Raw genomic sequence first — 20557 nt, 5'->3', positions numbered from 1 at the left:
AACTACTTTTACCTATAAATAGATAGATATATGCAGACATTACAGGGGTATTTGCAACGACTGACAAACTAATGAGTCTTCTCTCCTTACATTATGGTTTCTGAATGATCAAACTCAATTATGGTCCTTGGATGGTCAGAAGCAACTTCTGCACATTTGTAAAAAGTATTTAAATGACAACGGCAGACAAACATGACGGGAGAGTGTAAATTATGCTGCAGTTTCTACTGTCCCAAAGACACCTGACCTCCATTCCCCAGTTGGGTTTTAATGAGTTCTGTAATGGAAAGTTGGCACGATCCTTAAAAACGCACCACAAAATCGTACTTCAGTGGCCCCTAATTGAGGTTGGCCACCGGCGTCGCCACATGTTCCACGTGCAAACCAGTCGCCAGCCTCTTTGCGGTTCTGCAGTGAAATTGACTTCAAGGGAGAGTCGTTCGGCTGTCAGTTACCGTAAGCCAGCAGCACGCCGGCGCCCAAACAGCCACATTAGGTTCACATTATTCTCAGTCTCTGAGAAACTCAACGTTCACCTGGCATCGATATATATTTCCATCTATTAAGAAAGTGTTCTTTTAGAATGTAATTAAAATTCCTGCTTCCTACTGATCCTAGGCCATCCCTACTGTTACCGATCGTGGTCTTAATGTTTTATGAACAGGATTTGAGCTGAAGCAAGACAAATTTACCAAAAGTGACCTCTGCTCAGTCCTTTGAAAAAAGATGTCATTGAAGCTTCCATGCTTGAATATTTTAGGTTTGCGTCTGAACTTGTCAAAGAAAGCATAATATCACCAGCAGAACATCCTGACAGAGAGAAAACCACATCAAAAATGGCCTCAAAACAAGGTCTACCCATCTCTGGAGACCAGAAATACAGTCAAAGCCTGCTGACTTTGACGATACAAAGACACGGGTCTTTAGCCCCTGGAAAATACTCCTTGTTTCTAACTTACGCACCAGAATCACTTCATCATATCTGGTCCGGTTTGACATTTATATGTTATTTCTTCAGCCAAGCAGTGTGAGCTGAGCCAAAGAGCACAGAGCTCTTCAGCTGAGGAATAGCCGTAGGCTTACCGAATCGTACATCTCCCAAAAGCTGAGGAATAGCCGTAGGCTTACCGAATCGTACATCTCCCAAAAGCTGAGGAATAGCCGTAGGCTTACCGAATCGTACATCTCCCAAAAGATAAGAAATAGCTGTAGGCTCACCGAATCGTACATCTCCAAAAAGGGTGAGGTGCAAACAGGACACAGGGTGCCATGAGTGTCATTCCATGGTGAATTCACTGTGAAAATGATGTAGCTCTAAGGAATGGGCTTGCTTCAACCGGCTAGGGGACAGTAGAGTTCACATGCTGAGGGTCTGCGGCTGTAAGAGATTTATTATTGGAAGAAAGAAAGAAAGAAAGAAAGAGAAAGAAAGAATGGGGCAAGATGGGCAGTGGGGTGAAATGCAAAGAGATTACCCGAGTCTGCAGGAATCAGACAAAAAACAAATTTTTAGGGAAACAGACTAAAACAGTAGGAGCGCCAGTCGCCGATACCTTGGACCACAAGAAAAAATGTTGGATGGGGCCAGGATCACGGCCACAGCAGTCCGAGAGGTACTGAGAGATACTGAGAGGTACTGAGAGATACTGAGAGGTACTGAGAGGTACTGAGAGATACTGAGAGGTACCGAGAGCTACCGAGAGATATCGAGAGATACCGAGAGGTACTGAGAGATACACAGCGAGCGAGGCTCTATGAGGGAGTGCCAGCACAGAGGAGTAATAACGAACCCAGTTAATAGCCCATGGTAAAACCGAGAAATGTAAATCAATCAACGGCGCCAAATCTCTGAGCACTGCAAACCCCAGGGCTGCCAAGACCATCAAAACAACTTCTCTGCAAATCAGTTATTCTACTTATGGGGCACTTTCACCGCTCCCGTTCTGGTAATACACTATTCACTCCAATCTGAATGATCAACAGCATCAGTGTTCCCTGCATACGTAAGCTGAGAAGGTCGCAAACGAGACAGACTCGACTGATTGGTTATTCTGAGCAAAATCCTGTTATAAACAACATCTGCAGGCAAGGGCATAGATATGTTATATGTTAGATATGGCGATTTAATCGGAAAACTCTGCTTTTGTTCTGGGCTGGAGGACAAATGAAGTCAAATTATGTATTGAGAGGTATACATCATCCTGATCCACTGGTCGCTTCACTCAGTGTTGGACATTTCAGGTCCAAGCTACGAATCCAGACCAAGATTTTGTTTCTACCAGCCAGTCGAGTTCTCTTTGACTATGAATTTTGATACTCAACTGGTTGGTAGAAACAAAATCTTGGTCTAGATTTGCAGCTTCTGGACCTGGAATGTCCAACACCACCTATTCTCCTATGACACAGAAAGACATCTAGACATCCGAGCACTAAAATACCTCCAAATGTCAAGCCACTATACAGCCACAATTGCTGCATGCTAAATGGCAGCAAGGCAGAACTCACACCCACAGCCTGGTGAGAAAGCAGGAGTGCACATCTCACCAGCATTTTTTCCGCTACATTCCACGTGCCTGGAGGTAGACGTACTGAATAAGTACAATCAGAGAGCCCCCTAGTGGCAGAGCCCCAATCAACCCAAGTGATGGTACATTCACATGGGCTACCAGATTAATATCCTTTCAGCCATTCTGATTTTTATCTAAATCACACATTTTTACCAGCAATGATTCTACAATATACAACTTACATATGTACAACATACGAGTCAGAACATCATAACCACCCTCACTTGAAGCAAACAATGTGACTATTTCGTAAAGATTATATATATGTGGTAAGGTCACATTTGCCACTCACAGTACACATGTTGAATGCAGAAGAAAATGCACAAAAAGACTCACTGATGCGAGATGTGAACAAAGGCCATAACATCTGACTGATAGAAGGGTTACTATGGCACAGATGGCAGATGGTTTTGATGATGATCACGGGACTGCTGTGTGACACAAGGCACTGAGCCCTGCGGCATATGGAGCTACATAGCTGTAGGTGACCTGGAGTACCCATGCTAACCCATGTCCATTGTCAGAAGAAGCTAAAATGGGTGTGCAAGCACATGGGCGTAAATTTAATTTAACAGTAGGGGGGGACAATAAATATAAAATTTCTCATGAGCAATTTTTGAAGGGGACACAAATAATACAGTCAAATTGTACTTATAAAGATATGTCCCCACAATGGAAAACTTTGCTTCTATCATTATTATTGTAGCATGGAGACTGTGTCATTATGGTTATTTTCAAAGTTTTTCTCAGGTTCAATGACAAAGCAGATTTTTCTTCAAAACTATTTATTGCATTGTTTGTTATGTTGTTTACAGTCAAGCCATCAACATAGAATAAAATTTAAACATGACTGTTTAAATGCATAATAGAAATTGATTATACAAAAAAATACAGTGGGGTCAGTTCGGACGTAGCACAGTGCTCACTTAGTAAATGTACAGCTAAACAATATGCTAATTAATGTTAAGTTGACATTATGCCAAGTCGTCACAAATAAAACAATGCATGGGAAACGGCTTTGGCGTGTTAGTTGCAGTGCACTATGTAACAAGCTATTTTAAACAAGCTAACGTTAACTAGATAAATAGTATTTTAATCGCTAATATAGCAGATTCATGGAAAATTACATCGGTAATCAGCATTTTTGCCGCAACTAATTTATGAATGAGTCTGCATCAACTACATTAAAGAGAATCGCTTTATTTAAAGTGAATAAAATACCCTACTTACTGGAGTTCAACATTAATTGAGCCGCAGCCACACACCTGACTCGTGTGTGTAGAGTAGGTGAGATGAACTGGGAAAGCAGGCAGTTGGCCAAACCACTGAGAGGAAGGAGAGGGGGAACTCAACTGTTTCTAAATGCATTTTTTGCGTTTGTTTTTTTTTCTACTTACAGAATTATTTTAGGTATACATACATATATTTTTTTCACAATAGATAGTGCGATTATTTTTTTATAATTTTTTTTTTGGGGGGGACAACCCTCGGATAAGGGGGGACATGTCCCCTCCATCCCCCCCGGGATTTATGCCCATGTGCAAGCATCGGAACTAGACCTCTGAGCAACAGAAGAAGGTCACCTGGTTCGGTAAATTTAGTTTTTTTTGCATCATGTGGATGATGAGGTACATGTTCTGCATCTAGGGGATGCGTTTAACCAACAAGGCCAATCCACCGTTAAGGAACTGATTTCCATGTTCCAACTAGGGTTACCCCCACCTCATTTTCACCCAGACTGGCACTAGGTATAACGTGTTTTATATGGTAAAGAATTTGTGTACCTAAAGGCCGTATATATGCTACTGTGGAACAATGGCTATACATTGTGGTGTCTGATAGGACAGCATCATATCTGCAGGCCTGAACTGAGCAGAGCCACGTGAAAGTACCATATACGATTGTCCTGATGATATTGTCTTTGAGTGCAGTGTTCTCTGTGCCTGGTTTAATGTATTACCAAGAACTTGTTTGTAATACAGCAAAATGTCCTTGGCACTCAAGTTGCATCACTTCTGCCAAATTCTATGTAAAAGGATAGGAGTAATCTGTACCATTACTTACTCAGACTATAGAGGGTGCGTTGGAAAACTGTATGGCTTTCCAGATTCAGAATCAGCTTCCAAAAGGAAAACAGGCAGCAAAATGCTTTTTGCTTTACCGTATAATTGCCTGTAACACACAAACATGTGCATGTACAAGAGTGGTGGCTTAGGGGTGACTTTTTAAGTGTAACAGATATGGTATCTTCATCTTCCCTTTCAAGCTGTGTGGTCCAACTTGACTGAGGTCATCTTGTCTTCTGTGATGGACAGTATGTTCTGCATGAGGCTTAAAAATCCGGTATCCATGACTGGCCAAACGTATATTACGCTGTCACTGAGGAATTGAAATTCAGGTGGAACGAGTGGGGGTCCGCTTGGACTCAAATTAAATGTTATTCTAATGCAGCTGCTTAAACAAACACCTGCGGCTGTAAGTCATAGCTGATAGCTCCCGTATTAGTATTTTCCCGTAAATCTCCCGTATTATAATATCATTTTTAAAAAATTCCTCTGCCTCTCCAAACTGAACTGTCAGTAGCCTCGCGAGAACTGCCACCTGCTGTAGTCTGCAGGTCATTTACAACATTAAGCAGGTCATAAATGCGGAGGTTAAAATGGCAATGCTGTGTGCCAAAAACAACGTCACTTTCACCTTCTGTGACGACTTCAACAAGGATACAAAGTCTGCAACAAATCTGTATAATAAGCCATTAGTGAATGTCAGAGAGCCACATGAGTGAACATGAGAAATTAAAAGAAAATGTGTAATGAAAAAAAAATGACAAGTATTTTAGATTTCTTGTACACCTGTCTTAAAATGTAAGGGATACTGGAGCTTGGTTGGGGTGGTGGGGTGGCTCGCGGTGGGTGCCGGAAAATTTCCCTTATTTTCAAATCCAAAACTTGACAGGTATGGTGTAAGCGTCACCTGAAGGGTTAACATAACAGCAGCCAGGGCAAGATGTGAGCGTAAGTAAGTGAGCGTAAGTGAGTGAGCGTAAGTAAGTGAGCGTAAGTGAGCGTGCTTTTACGAGAGGCTGACTCTCGCCATTTCTCCGCAGTGCAGCCAACAGTTCAGATTCATGAATGTGGATCGCTTGCAGAGATTAGGAAAGAAATTAAGTTAATGAAGAATTAAAATGTAATAGGTTATACATATCAGCAGATATGTATAACCTATTACAAACATTAGTATCAATATTAGCATTTCTTCAGGTGTTGCCTATAGGAAAGACATCAAATGTCCTTTTACTGACCTCAGGGATGGATCCTGGCAAAGGCAAGATGTGAAATTGCCCAGGGCCATCATGCTGTGTATCACCCATCTGTGCTGCAGGCCGATTAACATGCATGGGTCCGGGACAAGGTGAAAATGGGGGAAATTGGTGAAGTTAGACTATGGATACAACAAGGCCTTTCACTGGCACTGACCTATAAATTGCCTCATTAGCATGTTCACTGACTGACCTGCAACATTCTTGCTCAAGTGTTAATCTTTCTGAAAAAAATCATTGTTCATCTAGGAATTGGTGACTCTTTAATAAAACAATGCATTAAATAAGAGACCATTAAGAAAAGGCAGTCAAAAGTAAGAATGTTTTTAAATTACTATTTAATGTACAGGGAAAAGGGGCACATTTATGAAATACATTACAGTGAACATCTGGCTTTAAGGAAGATGTGAAAGTTCTCGTTGAAGGACATATATTGTCAACAGGCTAAAACATGGATTATGATGTATGATAACACATGGGCTTTGGATATCTCTGCACGCTTTCACATTAAGAAGTTCCGTTCATATGTCAAAATGTTAACATGCACATGTTCCAAAAACATGAGAGAGCTAACATTCACAAGTCGGGAGCGGCTGAAATGATCTCTCCGTTGGACCTTTTTTCGTAAACCGTGATATTCACCTTCCTGAGACGAGGCAGAGCTCAGCAATAATCATTCACCTCAAATAAACAAACGAAATGTTTCCCAGTGGAAAGGTTCCTGACTGAGATTATGCAGACAAGGGAAAGCACAAATGTTTTAATTCAAAGGGCGTCTGATTATTTGGCTTGTTTCATCATCGCTTTTGTCTGCATTTGTAAAATGTAAACTGACACCGAAAACAAGAGAAACACATGGCAGGTTTGCAAGACAGAAAGTTGGACCTGCACCAGATCTGCCAGTCATGAACATCCAGTCGTGAACAGACTTCAACATCTGGCAAACGCTGGAAGGAGGGAGATGTTGTGTTTATGCTTTTTGCTTAGCAATTCAGCTTCCAAAACCACAGCGAAAAAGCTAATGGCCATTCAGCTCATTCATGCAAGAAAATGAATAAGGACAATAATCAAAGCAATTAATCACATCTAAAGAAAATTTCTAACGGACATTCGTGTGACATTTTCCTCATTTTCACAGCTGCAGATAACAGCAGAATTATATCGTATACCACTCTACATTAAATAATTAACTACTAATTATTAAAGATAACCACAGGCAGCCCCCAGGTTACAAACAAAATCTGCTCCCTAAGTCTGTCTTTAAGTCAAATTTGTAAGTAAGTTGGAACAATAATACAGTACAGAATAATAATAATAATAGTAATAAAAGTACCTAGATACAGTACTGTACTGCACCCCAAGCCGACGAACCACTGAAGCTTCTCATCAGCACCACAAAGGAGTGCATGCATTCATTATTATGAACCATTCTATCTAACCCAAATTTCCAATATAATAGGCTTCGCGGCAGTCCGTTTGTAAATAGGAGTTGTCCATAGGTTGGACATTCTAAACCCAGGGACGGCCAGTATTTTGAACGTTACAATCAGAATTTAACAAGCATTACAATTCCAGTCATGATGAGACCATAAATTATTTTGCTTGTAGGTACCCTGAGGCATGACAAACGTCTCCAATTTTTAGGGTTGCCCATGAGAACAAGGTTTGATTGCCCCATAACTTTAGTGGACAAATGAAGACTCAGGAAAGGCGCTGACAACACAGTAACAAAGAATTTAGTGGGGGGAGGTGGTTGCTCAGGGCACTGGTTCCCCATCCTTCAACTGGGAACAACGTGAACCAAAGTCCCAGACATCAGGTGGATGAATTTCACAGACACGTACAGTGAGGAACGCGGTCGAATGATTTACTGAAGCTTTGTGAAAATAAACTACTGACTGTAAAAAAAAAAATAAGTATCTAGATATCTCGATGAAAAAGTAAGAATCAAAATTAAACTAAATATCCTTCACTTTCAGAATTGCTCCATACTCTTCCAAAGATAAATTTTAAATTTAAATCACAAGGCCCTTTGTAAGTGGCACTGAAGAGGGAGATGGTGATGTTTAAGAAAGTCCTCTCCTGTCCATTCACCGTCCCTCCTGTTCTTGTGGAATTAATTAAGTTGTACAGAATATCCAGCTCAGATACCACTGTGAGATTAGTGTAAACAGGTCGGTAGTAATTAAGATGATTATTTCACTACAGTAAAACAGGTTGACATCTTGGCACAAAGAAAACAATGGAATTTGAAAGTAAGAATGAATCAAGTTGTTATGATTATAATATTTGCATTTAGTTGAAACTTTTTCATTATATGAATAGCCTGTTTTACATGAGTGATGAACAAATGAAAGGTAGTGTAAACTGAATTTAATGGACTTTCCTGCCTGAGTTGGTTTGCTCCTTATGCCATAACATGCTAAAGAGAAACAGTCACACGAGGAGATACTAATTAGACCTCTAACAAAAAAACAAAACACCTTGTGGCTCACGCTTATAAAAGCTGTTTGCGGTGGGCCTCCAAGGGACATCTCTGTCTTCGCACACTCAGGGTCCTGTTAGCAAACAAGAAGGCCTCCCTGATTTGGTCTGTTGGTGAATTGGTTCCCTCAGACGCAACCTGAGGAACCAAATACTTGAGCGCTTGAGGCGGGTCACAGTAGGAACATAAATATCGCCCCTTGTCTTCCTGTCTCTCTCTTCCTTCTTCCCTGTCTGAGTTCAAAGTCCGTCCAAAATCATCTGGGTTTCTAGTTGGATTCACTTTTGGTCTTTGTTCCGAGTTTCGGACCCAAATCCGTCTGCGCTGGTTTCAGGTCTGGCTTTTCCCTTTCATTGTTTACAGCTGGTGGGGAAATTAACCTCAGGTCTGGGGTTAGTGATATTTTTGCCTGGAATGCTATGTGTCCAGAATATAAACTATATCAATGGCTAAAGGCAATTGAGTTTCTCCTTTTTGGACATGGCCGGGTCAAAGGAAGGGATGTTTCAAGATGACACACACATCAGTGACATTTTCATTGGGCCCCTCCTGGGTGTGTTCAACCAATCACAAAAAAATCCTTTTATTTCAGTTCCGCTTGGCTAGTTTGGTCATATAAATCTCCTATAAAATGCTGTAAAAGGAAAAAATGTAAAACTATAAGGATTGCTTTTTCCACAAATGGGAATGGGTCAGAAAACAAGGTTTATGCCCAACCAAAATTTCTGCCTGCCCTCCCAAATCAAGCCAGCCCAGCACCGAACCTGTTTTTGAACCATAAAACTGAAACAAAGAAAACACAACCAACCAGTGCCAAGAGCAAGAGGTAATGTTTGGTGGGCAACTCTGAAAAGTAATAAATCTCCGGAATTTAATACATGTTCAGCTATTTAAATATTTAAACATTTGTTTTGCTATTTACTGCATAATGCAATGGTCCTTGGTCCTGCTCCAACCATCACCGCACCATTTCAGAATTTCAGGTCCATCCTATTATTATCCCTAAATAACCTGAGGCATAAATGCCTTTGCCCCTAATTTTCTTTTGATATTTTATTCTTTTTGGTTTCTGCACATGCAGCAGGAGTAGAGAATGGAAAAACAGACACATATTTTCTAGTCCGGGTAAAGAGAGAGGAGATATATATCAAGGCTGACACTTTACCCTTCGTCTATATCTGTGCATTTACTTTTTCATCCAAAGCAATATACGATTCATAAAGCAGAGCTGCCCATCCCTGGAGAAGCTGAAGTGAGGGACAGTGCTCAAGGGACTTGAAGTGAAACTATTCAGCCGACCATGATATCTGAACCAGCAACCTTCTGATCATAGGCACAGGGTCCTAACCTATGAACCACATACTGTACCCACTTGTCTGTAGCCTCCTGGCAGGTGAAAAATGTGAATCAGTCTGACCCTGCAGCCTCCTCCTCTCCCCGTCCCCCCCGTTCCCGCTCCTCAAAGTCTCATCACTTCACTGTGACAGTAGACTCACTCCTGGCACTCTGTCAATTCTGTAAACTGGCAGTCCTTAGTGTACATCTTGAGTATCTGTAGCTGACCCTGAATTTCCTGCAGGGATGAGGAGAACACAGAGGTTTAGGAATGGTGTACAGGAAAGTCCTACAAGAACAGAAGGGGAAAAGGTCAGGCCTTTGATGTGAGAACTGTGTGGTCCTCTTTCTGTTGAATGAATGAATGCTGTATTATTGCTGTTTGCTAAATGGTTTTCTGTCCACTTGTACTTGAATATGGTACAATTCTGTGCCAATAATCAGAAATTAATCAAGCACAAATCAATCAATAAATATATACACACACCCAATCTGTAATACTCTTCTAGACAAGTAGTAAAAACTTGAAGATTAAAGGTGTTCAGCAACTGATATGAGTACTATGGTATAGGATTATGCCGAACGAGTTAAAACCTTCCATTCACCTTTCTGCAGTGTGGGGCTTAACAGGCTCTTTACACAGCTCAGCATGAGTCAGGGGTCTTACCTGAACAGGGACTTCACAGCCAGTGGGCTTACCTGTACAGGGACTTCACAGCCAATGGGGTTACCTGAACAGAGACTTCACAGCCAATGGGGTTACCTGAACAGAGACTTCACAGCCAATGGGGTTACCTGAACAGGGACTTCACAGACAGTGGGCTTACCTGAACAGAGACTTCACAGCCAATGGGGTTACATGAACAGGGACTTCACAGCCAATGGGGTTACCTGAACAGGGACTTCACAGACAGTGGGCTTACCTGTACAGGGACTTCACAGCCAATGGGGTTACATGAACAGGGACTTCACAGCCAATGGGGTTACCTGAACAGGGACTTCACAGACAGCGGGCTTACCTGTACAGGGACTTCACAGCCAATGGGGTTACCTGAACAGAGACTTCACAGCCAATGGGGTTACCTGAACAGGGACTTCACAGACAGCGGGCTTACCTGAACAGAGACTTCACAGCCAATGGGGTTACATGAACAGGGACTTCACAGCCAATGGGGTTACCTGAACAGGGACTTCACAGACAGCGGGCTTACCTGTACAGGGACTTCACAGCCAATGGGGCTACCTGAACAGGGACTTCACAGACAGCGGGCTTACCTGTACAGGGACTTCACAGCCAATGGGGTTACCTGAACAGAGACTTCACAGCCAATGGGGTTACCTGAACAGGGACTTCACAGACAGCGGGCTTACCTGTACAGGGACTTCACAGCCAATGGGGTTACCTGAACAGAGACTTCACAGCCAATGGGGTTACCTGAACAGAGACTTCACAGCCAATGGGGTTACCTGAACAGAGACTTCACAGCCAATGGGGTTACATGAACAGGGACTTCACAGACAGCGGGCTTACCTGAACAGAGACTTCACAGCCAATGGGGTTACATGAACAGGGACTTCACAGACAGTGGGCTTACCTGAACAGGGACCTCACAGTGCTCATAAAAGTTCTGGTAGTAGTGGCTGCCCCCTGTGCCAATGTCACTCTCATACACAGGGTTATACTTCATGAGCCCATCAATGGATAACATGCTTTCCCTACGAGTGAAAAGAAAATGCACTGCTCCGTGACACAAAGTCCGGATACCGCAGTATGAAAGAGCGATGGTAAGAGGGGGACACAAGGGCAGGAAAACACACCTCTACACACAGACAAGTGACATATGTGCCCCAGCAATCTGCCAGGGTGCCACAACGAAAAAAGTCCAGCAGATGAAAAAACTTCAGATCAGTCAGTCATTACCCTTATTATTCCCTTTACATAACAGTAACCTTAACATGTATCAATTTACAGCTGTTAAGGTACTTGGTGTGCAGCAGAATTAGAAGTTATTTAGTTCATAAGAAGGTCGTAGTTAGAGCATACTAACAGTAGTAAGTCACGTGAAAGCCAAACCCAGACGGCTCGACAAAATGACATTACATAACGGTGCGGCTTACAGCTGCAGTAAGCATCTTACCCATCATTCATGTCATACGATAGTCTGTGAGGGCAGGAGGCCACTAGACTCATCAATCCTTTCCACTAAAAACTTTATTTGAAGACAAAGCAGGAATAAAATATGGATATTATTTCATTTCCATGTCACTGTTCAGAAATTTTGCCAAGTCGGTGGCCAAGGGTACAAGAAAAGGTCTTCATGAGCAGGAATGAACCTCTAAACATGTATTTCCTGTGAACGTGACACACGTTCTCACCTCTGGGGATCCTCCACCTCCATCTTTTCATACTGGTGACGCAGCGTCCGAGCCAGGAAGAAAAAGATGGTGGAGGAGGCCAGCAGGAGCCCGAACATGGAGACGATGGCGATTCCCATCACCAGGGGCTCTGACATGTATTGCTCACAGTGCTTACCCCAGGACCACCAGCTCCCCCCCATCCGACACCTGGACAAAAGGGGCGGGGCATCAGCATGGTCCACACTATACTGTCACACACACACCAACCGTGTCCAAGTATCAATACATTGTACTGACATCTTTCATTCTTCTTAACATATAAAAATGTCACAGACTCTTGGATCCCAGTGTGTTTATAAAAGCTAGTATTACAGACAGCTGCCTCAGACGTGTTATAGACATGTGGACATCAATGAATTATTTACTCTTAAAGCATCTAATTAATCTCCTAAGTTTATATGTTCGCCGGAAAATGGAAACCAGATTTTCACAACCAATCAAACCTGAAACCCAGACAGTTTCATTTTACAACTTGCTTTCTTGTGTGCAATAAAATTTCATTTAATTAGTTAACAAATCCCCAAAAACCCTTTAGCAGGATAAGCAGTGAAAAGATGGATAGATGGATGGATGGATGGTTTACAAATGCTTCCTCTAATGAGATTCCTCCACAATGATCCACGATTAGAGAAAGCAGGGTAGGTAAACAGGCCCCCATGCCTACCTGCAGAAGGTCCCCTGGCCAGGGATGATGTCACACCTCCCGTCATTGAAGCAGAAGTCCTTCTGTATCTCGCAGATACTCTGGCAGGGCAGACCATCCAAACTGAAGTAGCCAGCATCGCAAAACTCCGGCTCACCTGACCACTGGTTCACCACACATCTGGAGAATTCATTACACATTTGGATCTTGCAGGGGTTTGCCTCTTCCCCTGTCAATCAATGACATGCAGCATTGGATCAAGCAGGTTATCAGTCTCCGTGCAAATTATCTTCGTAACTGTTTTTTTTTTTTACAGGAAACCGGAGAAACTTTTTTTTTCTTCAGATGACGGTTGTGATTAACCCTTCGTTTAAGCAGGTGCAGACACATAAATGTTTGGCCCCAAAACCATGTGGAGCTTCAAACACCAAACAAAGTTAATCAACATTAACAATATAGACACAGTCTACGGTTTTGTCAGAATGTAGAGCAGACCTGAGCAAAGAACCGTCCATGGGCAACATGTGTCCCAGAGAGCTATTTTTACTGAGCCGTGAGACCATGAAAATAAGAATGAAAAAAAATCTTTATGTTCAAATCGATGAAGATGAACAGATTTTTGTCCAAAGATGTTTTTATTGAATTAATAACAAATACGTAAGTTAAACATGAAAAATGCACCAGTTCTATTAATATCTGCATGTATTTTCAAAAAAGCTAAAGACAAAATCTAACAGGTTACAGCTATTACTGTAGCTTTCATGGGACATGAAAATAATCATTAAAAATGCCCCCTGTTGACATGGTGAAGTTGGGATTTTACTCCCCTCAGATAAACTCAGACCTGCTCCATACTTACATGATCCAGAAACCACGCTAATGTTTTCATTCGGTAAATTTAACCATCATTCATCACCAGCTCCACCTCAAACTGAAACACTTGGCTGCCTTTTCATGGATAGTCCCATCTGGGCAGAAGATGTGGGAACATTTCTGAAATACTTAGGGCTTTCACACTTAGAGTCACCATAACAAATTCTTTAAAAGCATGTTCATGGTTTCATGACATTTCGAAGGTATTTAAAATTACTACTCAATAATAAGCAACATATCCACACGTATTTCTAAACTTCTAGAAAAAAGTAAAAAAAAAAAAATGTCTTTTTTTTTTGGTTTTTCAAAGGTATCGAATGGTTAAATCATAATGCTGCCCATAGACAATTACTGCTATGAAGAATACATGACAAGTATAGTCTTCATGTACAGAAAATCTCAGGCTCCCCTTTTAGAAAGCAAGCCATCTGGTTTATGATCTTTAATTGGCTGTAAATAAATAAACAAACAAACAAACCAACTACGAGACAGACAGATAGATAGATAGATAGATAGATAGATAGATAGATAGATAGATAGATAGATAGATAGATAGATGTTTGTACCTGAGTCCACAGCCAATGATGATTTGATGATTTATCAATGGCAAGGTTCATGGTCTGATAGGCTGTGTTACAGAAGTCCTCCAGGATGAGATGAACAGCAATGAGTTCTTCATTGTCTAGCAATTCAGTGTTAGATCTGAGTGTTGGTTGATAAAATGGATTTATATTAGTATTATACATGCTGGTGGTGAGTAGATGTGTTTCTAGCAAGGCATGTCTCCCAAGGAGCTCGTCTTCTGGGGCTTCAGGAATGCCGTCCAGCAGATCATCAGGAGAGAAGTGGTAATCACTTTCGAAACTAGCGATATCGCCAAAAAAAGAAATCTTAGTTTTCTTGTCTGGTAAATATGGAGATGCAGTAAACAGCTTTGGGAATGAAAGTAAATGGGCTGATCCCTCAAGAGGGAATTCGCCAGATTCTTCAGACACTTGTCTGAAAGGAGACTCCCTTTCCAGGGAAAATGGAGTGGACAATGGAACGTTCAGGACGTCTATGCCCGGCTGCCTGTTTGTCATCACCAGATGGACTTCATCTTCAGCTACAGCCTCTGGAAGACCATGGATGTGTCCACTCTCACTGGACTTAGATGGGGTACAGCTGGCAGGGAATAAGGACTCTGTCCTCAAAAAGCTTTCTGGGTCATCAAATGAATTTTCTATGCCGACTACATTTGTGAAAACTAAGCCGGCATATGTTGGCACGCTGGTGATGGATGGCACCTTCATGTGGTGCTCAGAGTACATACCAGAGGCTTCTACAGACCGCATGGAGGGCCCCATTGCTGATGTTTCTGAAGTCTGGGCCACTGGAGACCGATTGGTGCCCATGAAGTCAAACTGAGTGGTGACTGTTTGGCTCACCTGGATTTCACCCAGAAATGTGTGGCCTGCTGTCTTGTCTTGATCAGGCTCTTCAATTATAACAACTGTTTGCATTGTGGACTCAAAATTTCCCTTTGAGGCAGACATCCCACTGTCAAAAACTTCTGGAGATTCCATGAAGATTCCTTTCTCCTCTATTGACTCTCTGTTATGCTCAGGTGATGAATTATTGTTCACAATAAGCTCTCTGGAGTCCTCGAGTTCCACACTGACAGTCATGGAAAACCATGAGCTGGTATTACGTTCACCTTCAGAGGAGTCTGATCTAGAGCCAGTGTCCAGTGTGCTTTTCTGTGTGCTGCTGCTTTTCATACGAGGAGACACCATCGGCGGAACGGGGGAATCAACGGTAGCGACAACTTCAGGTTCCGCTTTAGTGGTCATAGAGCCATGGGTGCTGATCTCTGTCGGGCCGGAAAGGACTCCCTCTTCTTCAATACCACCTCTTTCTAAAAACAGCATCCAGACATTGTGATTATAAGTTACGGTGTCTTTTACCTTCTGTAGAAACATAGTGGACCGTCCAGTTACATAATTATGAAGTCAGAATGGAATTTCACCCAAATATTTATGTTAGCTAAACATGCACATAAAAATATATTTCATGTATCATGAGCTGAGTTTTTCGTAATATTTCGCCATGATGTCTCTAAGTGAAATTTCAGTTTCATGTTGCTTTTGCAAAAAAAACATCTATAGTACTTTTTTTTCCAAAAAAAGGACTATATAAGTATCCTTCCCTCCAAAAAAAATTACAGCATAGGAAATACTGAATATTATGTGAAGTCCCTTTTAGTTTTATAAAGTGGTCAAGTCACATTTTTTCATCAATACATAGTAGTGTGTTGAATGTGTTTGTGTTGATGCTTCATTTATTGCACAGACCAAGAGCTACTCACTGTTAGCATCTTATACAGAACTGATGTAGCCTGCTTTCAAGTCAAACGGCTTATCAGAAAAATGTCGAGGGAGCTGAGTGGGGCTCTCCTCCGAGACAATGACTTCATTTGTCCTGGAGTCCAGAGCATGGGAGCCCGTCTTTATGTCAGAAAAGTCCATGTGGTCAAAAAGGAAGGAATCCTTTCCGAAACCACTGACAAGTACATTGCTGCTGCTGACCTCCTGCCTGGGCTTCTCAGCTGTAAGTACCAAGTCCTGGGACACCAAAGAGGAAGATGTTGTTATGGATGCACAGCTGTGTAACTCTACAAAATAATAATTTAATATTTAATCTCCATAATATTGTGTTTTTGTGTTGTGCATGTGTTTCCACAGTATTAAATCTTTTATTGTATTTATATGCATGACATAAATTTGTAAAAAATTTCATTTGCACATGCACCGCAAGCATATTTTCAAAGCCGTTGCATTTTTAAACCTTTACATGCTGAATTGCAGTCATGCATTCGAGAGCTGACTGATATCAAGGGCCAGGAACAAGCATACAATTGGAGGCCAGTGTTTTTCCACAAAGGATGGATATTAAGGGAATGTTTGCTGTTTACCAACAGAAACCACAATGCTGTAACTGTAATGAATGGTGTGAAAGGCACACAGCTTTGCTACAAATGATTATGACAGGTTGTGACAGGTGCATTTTTGAAAATTTTTTAATGCAGAAGCTTTTTATACAAGGAAAGGTATCACAGAGCTGGTTTAGCTAGGCATGTCTTTTCTCTACCTGAATGAAGTAAAGTTACCTTTAATCAAATGCAAGTAAATACGAAATAGCACATTGATGTCAACAAAGAACATTGACCTACAGGTGTAAAATTCCGCCATATGTATTTGTAAAGGTCAGCTTCAACACACAAATACACAAATATATTCTACGCTGCATAATGCTAGTTCATGTGTGATTAACTTTACATGAATTCAATACAGTGTATATGCACACGGTCCCCAGGTTACGAACGAGATCCAGTCTGTCTTTAAGTCATATTTGCAGGTAAGTTGGAAAAATAATAATACAATACAGAATAATAATACAATATAATACTAATTATTATAGGACAAGCTATTCAATGAAACCAACTGCAATATGATCAAAATATGCATCCATTGCATTTTTGAATGTAAAATATGAAGTAACATTTTTTTTCGACAGTCATGTTTTTAATGGCTATTTCTGGATGAAGCAACACAACACAGAAAGGCCTTTGGTTTTGCAACTACCGCAACATATCAAGGTGGAACAATGTTGGCTGGGGAGGCCCCATCTCTCACCATGAAGTCATTGGAACTGAGTGGTCCACCAGTTGGTCTAGATGCACCAGAGAACACAGTTCTAACTGTAAAGAAGAGTGAAAGGAGATCAGATACAGGGACATGTCATTAAGCAACATGTTTCACACACCAGATACAATTCATATCATTAGCATTGATATAATGGATGAATGTCTTTAATGACATACTCTACTTATATAAACGTGTTAACGAATCTCTGTGCTAAGATTCCGGTGGAACATGAGTTAGGTTCTAGCTGAAAAGGTAAGGAAGCAAGCATGCTGAATACAGTTCCCTCCCAAATTATTGGCACCTTTGATGAAAATGAGCAAAAAAAAAAGTCTCTATTGTTTATTAGTTTGATCTTCCATTCAATTTATGAGAGAAATCTAGCTTTTCAGTGAGGTAAATCTTGAACCTTTTTTCATTTTTTCATGTCACAATAATTGGAACTTTCTTATGAATGAAATATAATTACCATATGTTCACATTGAAATTGTAACTTTAATTTTTTTTTAACTCTGCAGTGGTGATGCATGACTTCCTGTTCCACCAAGGCATAAACACGAGTTGACAAACATCAACATGAAAAAGAACAGAGGATACATAAATCAAATAACAGGAAACTGACCTACATAAATCAGGCAATGACAAAAAAAATAGCTATTAGAGCAATAATTTGAAGTTTTCAAACAGCAGTCATGAATCTGCCCAAGGGCAAACACAGTCTAACTGTCTCCGACACAAAGTGAAGAAGACAGTTCGAGAGGGAAATCTTTTACAAGGATCACAATTGGACAATTGCATACTAAGGTTACCAAGTCTCTAAAACTACAATTAGACGCCACCTCCAACCCTACAAACTATCTGGCCAACTTGCCAAAATGCTCCGGTGACGTCAAACAACAAACACAAGTGTCAGGAGTTTGCCGAACATGACTGGAATTTTGATTGGAAGCGGGTTTTGTGGTCAGATGAAACAAAATTGCACTCTTTTGCAAGAGGTGGGTTTGGCATAAAATAAGTGAAGGTCGTGAAGAAGGAACCTAATCCCTACTTGTGAAGCGTGGCATTGGATCTGTGAGATTGTGCAGCTGTTTTTCTTCCAAAGGCCTGAGTAAAATTACAGAATTTCTCTTGTAATTTGAGTGCAACATGAAGCTAATGAACAAATACATAAAGACATTTTTATTTTTCTTTCTTTTGATAACACTTTTGAGAACACTGAATTTGGAGTAAATGCATGTCACTTAATATATGTGTGTCTGTGTACTTGACTGTTAAATTGTGTGCATTTATTGTTTTAAGATAAAGTACAGAGAAATAAATTTTACACCTCAGTACCAAAGCAAAACACACAACTAGATTCTCCTTATATCCTTTCAATAAAAAAAATAGTGTTTTAGCTAAAATCCTAACATCCTTTAGAACATGCACAGATCTAGAGGTATAAAGTAAGATCATTTCAGTCATTTTGATATTACTAGGTGTTTATGGGGCTAAATCTACATACAAATCCCAAAACATCTATTCATGAAGACCCAGTTGTTGCTCTGACACTCATAATCCTACTAAATGCAATTTATTTACTATCGAATTTGCAAATTTAATTAACGTTTTTGTTGTTGTTTCTGTTAATTAGTAATAGGTAGCTGAGCTGTACGGTTCTCTGAGTGACCTTGTCTCAACAGCACATAGCTGAAAAAGTAGCAAATAGAAAAATAAAACTAAATTTAAAAAATCAGTAACGGTTCATATACCACAGCACTCATTACGTAAATATCCTGCTTTCTTGGCTTATTTTTACTGGAATTATCCAGATTAAAAACTGGCCAGTGAACTACAATACTGGACAAATACTTAATCTCTCCTCCACAAAAATTTTACTAGGCCAGTTTCTAAAGGTAAATTTGAGTAGTTTATATGCCGTCCATTACATTCACCTTCCACCCTTAGCCGTTGCTAGCACTGATCTCTACACAGCATGTGTTCTAGACAGACGGGTCCGTACCACTCTCCAGCTGCAGCGAGGACACATCCACATCCAGAACACTGTTTCCAATTAGGTTCTCCTTGTGCAGAGCCTCTGCAACGTAGTTGAGGAAATCCATCACAGTGTGGAACACAGCGGGGTGCTCATCCGGCTTAGGGTACGACTCCTCCACCGAATTTGATAGTAGGTCGATGTAGTCTGTGGTCTCGTGGCTGATGCCCCCAGAGCTGGCATCCAGGGTGATGGCATAGTGGGCCACCACAGCGTCTCTCCTGCACAACAGCCACGTAGAAGAGCCCATCTAAACCACATCCCAACAGGACATTACCATCTGACCATCGAAATAAACTGTATTAACGCTAAACACCTTCATGATAGTACGGTCAGATGAGTTCTGCCTTTCTCTCACGTGTTTTATTAAAGCCAGCCACCACAAAAGACCAGGCAGAGCAGAATATTTTCTGAGGCAGCTTTACACTCCTATATATATATGAAGTTGAAAGCACAGGTGGTGTACAAAGACCACTGAGCTCACAAACGCGTTCGCGGTGGCGTGTGCCTGGAGGGCCCACGATTATACAGGATACACGCTGGAGGGACTTGGCAGCAGCAGCGCTGGACAGGATAGAAAACAGATAAGATCTTCCAGCCTCTGCCCCATGCATGTATGAGTGTGGTGAGGTCACTGACAGGAAACGGGAGCATCATCACTGATCATGTGACCTGTATGTTCGATGGTGATTGACAGGAAGGGGGAGCATCATCACTGATCATGTGATCTGCATGCTCAATGCTGATTGACAGGAAGGGAGAGCATCATCACTAATCATGTGACTCGTATGCTAAATTGTGACTGACAGGAAACTAGAATATGAGGTTGCCTATAGTATCAGCATTACTGGAAATCTGTGACGTGACTTGTGGGTAACTCATCTGGTCCAGCACAGTGACTAGCAAATGTAAACTGAGCACCCAACAGTGCATATCCAGATTAACAAGCCCATTTCAGATTTCAAAACAAGACCTTCTGGGAACAGAGGCAACGTGTGTGGCAATTATTAGACTGCACAAAAGCAGGCCATGTTCCCATTAAGCAAAGTCCAGCAGAGACTGAAATCAGCCCAAACAGATGTAGGTATTAGATGCTCACCCTCTGTAATTCTTCTGTTTCCTGTATGAAATAAAAAATAAAATGCATTTATTTGAACACCTTAAATTAATTAAATTAATTCTGAAATAAAACTCCTGTA

The 20557-nt window shown here is 41.2% G+C and overlaps 1 protein-coding gene across 1 annotated transcript in view; it reads right to left on the bottom strand.

Moving 5' to 3' along the window:
• Window positions 1–6207: 6207 nt before the first annotated feature.
• Window positions 6208–20557, bottom strand: part of LOC111850240 (interphotoreceptor matrix proteoglycan 2-like) — a 28080-nt gene continuing 13730 nt past the window's right edge. Inside the window, exons 9-16 of the mRNA XM_072700507.1 lie at window positions 20458–20478; window positions 19326–19579; window positions 17315–17379; window positions 16004–16243; window positions 14199–15589; window positions 12789–12998; window positions 12083–12271; window positions 6208–11422 (exon numbers count right to left, since the gene is read on the bottom strand). Coding sequence (XP_072556608.1) covers window positions 11266–11422; window positions 12083–12271; window positions 12789–12998; window positions 14199–15589; window positions 16004–16243; window positions 17315–17379; window positions 19326–19579; window positions 20458–20478 — 2527 coding nt within the window. The 3' untranslated portion in view covers window positions 6208–11265. The remainder of the gene's footprint in view (window positions 11423–12082; window positions 12272–12788; window positions 12999–14198; window positions 15590–16003; window positions 16244–17314; window positions 17380–19325; window positions 19580–20457; window positions 20479–20557) is intronic.

Source organism: Paramormyrops kingsleyae, chromosome 16, assembly GCF_048594095.1.
Source record: "Paramormyrops kingsleyae isolate MSU_618 chromosome 16, PKINGS_0.4, whole genome shotgun sequence".
Taxonomy (NCBI): domain Eukaryota; kingdom Metazoa; phylum Chordata; class Actinopteri; order Osteoglossiformes; family Mormyridae; genus Paramormyrops; species Paramormyrops kingsleyae.
Note: the sequence above shows the minus strand (reverse complement) of the source record. Positions and strands in the feature narration are given on the sequence as shown.